General features: G+C 61.8%; 1 protein-coding gene across 1 annotated transcript; it reads right to left on the bottom strand.

Moving 5' to 3' along the window:
• Positions 1-1,607: 1,607 nt before the first annotated feature.
• PUNSTDRAFT_48419 (SPRY-domain-containing protein) lies at positions 1,608-4,839 on the bottom strand. Its single transcript, XM_007378311.1, has 5 exons — positions 4,683-4,839; positions 3,579-4,624; positions 3,362-3,507; positions 1,991-3,286; positions 1,608-1,930 (listed from the first exon to the last, which is right to left on the bottom strand). Exons 2-5 carry the CDS (start codon positions 4,448-4,450, stop codon positions 1,794-1,796), a joined length of 2,451 nt encoding a protein of 816 aa, XP_007378373.1. The 5' UTR covers positions 4,451-4,624; positions 4,683-4,839; the 3' UTR covers positions 1,608-1,793.
• Between the last annotated feature and the right edge of the window lie 221 nt (positions 4,840-5,060).

Consider the following 5,060-nt stretch of genomic DNA (forward strand, 5'->3'; position numbering starts at 1 on the left):
TCGACCACGACTGCACGCGGGAGGCGAATAAGGGTCAATACCGGCCCCAGGGACGGGAAGGAGAAGATGATCGAGGACGTTCGGGACATAGCGGCGGATGGTCGCGCACGGGGCCTGCTCAGCGACGGTATATCTTAGCTTTGACATCCGTGTACTGTACCTTTTTAGCACAGGCTCACCCCAGCGTATACACGAAACTGACCGCCATCTGCGACCGAACACACCGACCGAAACCACCGTAGCGATCACCCGGCCTTCAAGCCTATCCATCAAACTCTGTTCCGTATCTCTGTCTATTTACCTTACTATCTACTATCTCGGCAGCCTCTGCGGCGCCTCGACGACTCGCGCACATCTATCTTCGCGTCGCCCAGCCCCACCGGCTTCGCACCTCATACAACAGGCTCACCCCAGCGTATACACGAACTGACCGCCATCTGCGACCGAACACACCGACCGAAACCACCGTAGCGATCACCCGGCCTTCAAGCCTATCCATCAAACTCTGTTCCGTATCTCTGTCTATTTACCTTACTATCTACTATCTCGGCAGCCTCTGCGGCGCCTCGACGACTCGCGCACATCTATCTTCGCGTCGCCCAGCCCCACCGGCTTCGCACCTCATACAGAAGTGCTTGAGCACGATCTAATTACCGAGTGCAGGAATGGAGAAATGACAGACAAACACGACAGCTACCCGGACGCTGGTCAGTATTTTCCTTTGTAGGTGACGACAATGGGGCGTACGTCTGAGCGTGAAGACACGCCTCGTCATGGCGGCGGAGGGCATCCACGGACTTCGAGGAGGTCGGGAGAGTCTCTTCGCCCGCTACAGAGAACCACGTCAGCATAATTATCCTCTCGGTGACGTATAGTGCATAGTAAGCTCACGGATTGCATCCACCGGAAATACCGATGGGTTCGCGTTTAGGTATCGCGCTTGCGGCCGCTAAGCTAGTTCTGGGAGATTCGTATGGGTTGTTTGTCAAACAAGTCGAAATAAGTATGGGACGTTTATATTCTGCACGTACTGAATGAGCGCGACAGCGAACACAGTCAGGAGGATAAATTTTACTCTGGGCATGTCGGGGGCGAGAGGTATGTTAGCTCGTGCGAGAACTCCCCGCTCATGTGTAAATACTTCCGTGGCGGGCACATCTGATGGGTGATGGTATATTCGTTGCGCTGTGTGCGTTTCCGGTCATTTACTTCTGACCAGGGAGCCTGAGGAGAGTACGCATGGGAACACAGATGGCGCGGGATATAGTGCCCCGAGTGATGGCACTAAATGCCGAGGCCGTTCAGGCGCGTTCAACGTTCAACGTTCGAATGGCTGTTGCATGGCCGTGCCAAACAGATCGGGTCGTGATGTTATGTTGAATGTTGCCAGTTTGAGCGGTTGCTCCCTCCTTGAAAGAAGGAATTAGAAGAGAGCAAGTACATGGTCTGGAAGGTCTGCGTCCCAGTCAAACATCGCTGCATACTTGTCTCGCTCGTCGCAGCGGGGATGTTGAGTTGAAGCTGAAGGGGCAGGTAAACAAGGCGCTCTCCCGCGATCGCACGCACCTATAGCCAGACCATGGGGAGCAACCACTATATACACATCACATACGTACAATTCCATTGATCTGCATGGCGTAGTGTACAAAGGGCATAGCGAGACGACGAGCGGTGGTTGCACAAGGGATTTCCTCTTCCTGCTAATTATACAGTCAAACCTTCCAGCGGAGCATACGGGCACAGACAACAGCAATAGTTACCGAAGTTCAAGGCAGTCGCAAGTCAGCTCCAGCTCAAGCGTCGAGGAGCTCCCGCGGCATGTCCGCGAACGCCGCCATGCCCACCCCAAGCAAGCCCAGTTGTACGACACACGCCCCCGCCTGGCGATACACCTGCTCCAGCGCCGGGATCGCCGGGCGCCCCTGCGATTCTGCACGTTCAACCCGCCATTAGCTCCAGCGCGATCGTCGTCACGAAGTAAGTAACGCACCAAGGACCGCCTTGTTCACCTCCGCCGCCAACGCCGCACGGCCCTCCGGCCCGGCGGTCTCCGCCACCGCCCGGTCCACACCACTCGCGAGCGGATCCTCGTACGCAACGACACCAAACGTGCGCTTCAGCAGCGCCTGCACCTCCTCCCGCGCGTCGTCCCTATGGTCCATGCGCAGCGTGCGCCCATAAGCGAGCGCGTCGCCAAGCGCAGCCGCATACGCGCGCTTCGCCTCCTCCAGCCCGCCCCTAGCGCCGTCCACACCGGCGACGGCGGAGGGCGTGGCCGACCCATGAGCGCTGTTCCCGCGTCCGTCGATGCGCACCGTGGATGAAAGCAGCGGCGCCGGCGATGGCTCATCCACCTCCATCGCGCCGAATCCATCCATCTTTCCCCCCGCGGGCCCCGCTCCGTCCGCCTCCGCCGGCCCCACATCCGCCTCCGCCTGCGCGCGCTTCACCGCCCGGAGCCGCTCCGCGACGGCGAGCATGAGCTCCACGAACCGGCGGCAACGCAATTTGAGCCGTACGAGCCCGCGCTGCTTCTCGAGCGCGCCAGGGCAGCGCGCCTCCAGCAGCCCCAGCGCCGTGTCGATCTCGCCGCGCGACACGGCCGACACGATCTGCGTCCGGAGCGCGATCTCCGGGTCGTCCGGCGGGGCCGAGGGCCCGTCCGCGTCGGCGTCGGACATCACGGCATCCGCGTCCTCCTGCTTGATCTCCAGCGCGCCCGCGCTGTCCCGCGAGCTGGAGAGCTGCGCCCTGAACGCGCGGGCAGCACCCACGAAGCCGTGATGTTCCAGATAGCCAAGGACGAGCGCATCCATCGGCGCCTTCAACGCCTCCTTCTCCGCCGCACGCTCCTCCGCGCTCGCGCCCAAACCGGGATTCGCCAAGTTGACCACGCTCTCCGGCCGGCCCGCAGCGCGCACGACCCACCGCCTCCTCGACGCCGCCCCTCGGTCCTCGCTCGCCCACACCTTCGTCTCGAGACCCTCCTCCTTCACGCTCTCCCCCTCCCCCGCCTCGATTTGCGGCACTACCAACGTCCGCCCGATCGTCGACCACGCCGCCTCCCGCGCCTGAGCCACGTGATCATCCACGTCGAACCGGAACGGCGCATGCCCGAAATTGGCGCGAACCGCCTCGCCCGCGTGGCGCAGGCCGACGGACGGGTAGAGCTCGACGGTGGGGTCGCGTCCGACGCCGTCGAACACCGCGCCGAGGAACGCGCCGTTCTTGGTGTAGAACGCGCGCTGGGTCGAAAAATCGATGCCGCAGCCGATGACGTCGCCCGCTGCAGGAAGAAGAAAGGGTGGAAATGTGAGAAAGTGCTAAGAAGGGCCCGTAAGGCGCGGGGGTAGATGCGTACTGCCGAATGTAGGCCCGTACTTCGTGCCACTCTTCTCGGCCGCGAAGGAATAGCCGTCATCGCCGTGGTAGCCCCACGACCGCTGTTCCCAGCCGGGCAAGCGCGACAGCCTAACTTCCGCCGCCGAAAAACCGATGGAAATATGTCTACAAACGAGGGCAGGCAGTCAGCGTTCTACGTCATCACACACGGAGTGCAGCACATGTAGTTTCCTGACCCTTTAGCGCCCTTAGATACGATCTCGACCTCAAAGTAATACACCCCGCACGCGGCAGGGATCGGATGATTCGTCCTCGCCGCCGCGGCGTCGCGCTCGCCGCTGCTCGAGGGGCCGTGGAAGCCGAGCTCGCGCCCGTCCGCGCTGATACTCAAGCTCGCGTGTCGATCCGTGTCCGACCATCTTGTGGGGAGGCGCAGCACGGGGGCGACCGCCTTCTCGACGACCTCGCCGCCTTCGACCCCGGCGGCGCGCGGGGCAATATAAACAGAATCGTCGTCCGAATCGGTGCTCGGCGTCGCCGTGCGGCGGGCGAAACGCGCGAAGGGCTGCTGATGCACGCGGCGCAAGCGGCTGCTGGGAGGCTGTGGGCTGGGGCTCAGGCTAAGTCGGGCGGAGGAGACGGCGGAGGCGGTGGGCCCCGACGAGGCGGATAGCGTGCCGTAGCGGCCGGCAGGGAGCGCGGGCGTGAGCTCCGTCTGAAGCAGGTGCCGCAGCGCGGAGTGCGACAGGTACGCGGGCGGGGGAAAAACGGAGGGCGTGGAGGCCGCACCGGAGGAGGCGGGGACGAGGGAGTACGGGCTCGTCGTCGTGCCTGAGCTGGTGTGCGCAAGAGAGGCAGAGGACGTGCGGCGCGGTGCCGTGCGCGGTGGGTTGACGCTGGCGCCAGAGGCACGGCGGATGCGGGACATTGCGTCAGAGGCCGCGTGCGAGCTAGACGTGAGGTTGGAGCCGCGGACGATGCGAGGCTGAAAAGATGACATGGGTTGCGCATAACCGTAGGAGGTGCGGGCGCTTGGGAGGTGCAGGCCGGCGGAGAAGAAGTCGGGCGCGAGTTCGACGGAGCCGCTTGTGCCGCTTGGACGACTCATATTGGGCTATCCAACAGTAGGGAAAGCAGTTGTGTAGATTGATTACGATCGCGGGGCAAGTCGTCAGGTCGTACGAGATGGAAGTGCGGGGTAAGGGTGAATGGTACGAGAACTGCTCAGGGTCGTGGTCACAGTGACGATGTTCAAACGTTCACACCACGAGTGCCCTTAAACCTTGTGAAATCCGGTCAGATGCTAGACCCTGCATGTGATCCAAGGACACTGCACTCACTATAGCCTGTAAACAGTGGATGTACGTGTGCGCAAGGGGCCGGTGGTGATGGTCCTGGTGCAACCCGCAGAATGACGGGTTGGAGGCTGATAAAGGGCCGATGGGCGGGATCTCGGACGACCCCAGGCTTTGTCTGTGCTGGAGTCTGGGGTCGAAGCAAACGGTCAAGGTTCAAGGAAACCCGAGAACGAGTTCGATTAGAGTAACGGCGCCCACTCACCGAGCAGCGCCGTCACGACCGGCATAGTGACCTACGGTGACGTCACGAAGGTAACGTGACATTCGTCACCGCCGTTGGGCTCTGACACAGCGGGAAATCTGGGGAAAACATATAACAAAGCTATTGTATAATAACTATGGTTGTTACTGACATATTTG

Source organism: Punctularia strigosozonata (genome assembly GCF_000264995.1).
Source record: "Punctularia strigosozonata HHB-11173 SS5 unplaced genomic scaffold PUNSTscaffold_1, whole genome shotgun sequence".
Taxonomy (NCBI): Eukaryota; Fungi; Basidiomycota; class Agaricomycetes; order Corticiales; family Punctulariaceae; genus Punctularia; species Punctularia strigosozonata.

What these genes read in the sequence shown, in the direction of transcription:
- PUNSTDRAFT_48419 (XM_007378311.1), bottom strand. Translation starts at nt 4,450, where the DNA reads ATGAGTCGTCCAAGCGGCACAAGCGGCTCCGTCGAACTCGCGCCCGAC. An exon ending in GTATCTAAGGGCGCTAAAGG is followed by an intron (nt 3,508 to 3,578) that starts GTCAGGAAACTA and finishes CCTCGTTTGTAG; the next exon opens with ACATATTTCCATCGGTTTTT. An exon ending in GGTGAACAAGGCGGTCCTTG is followed by an intron (nt 1,931 to 1,990) that starts GTGCGTTACTTA and finishes TTGAACGTGCAG; the next exon opens with AATCGCAGGGGCGCCCGGCG.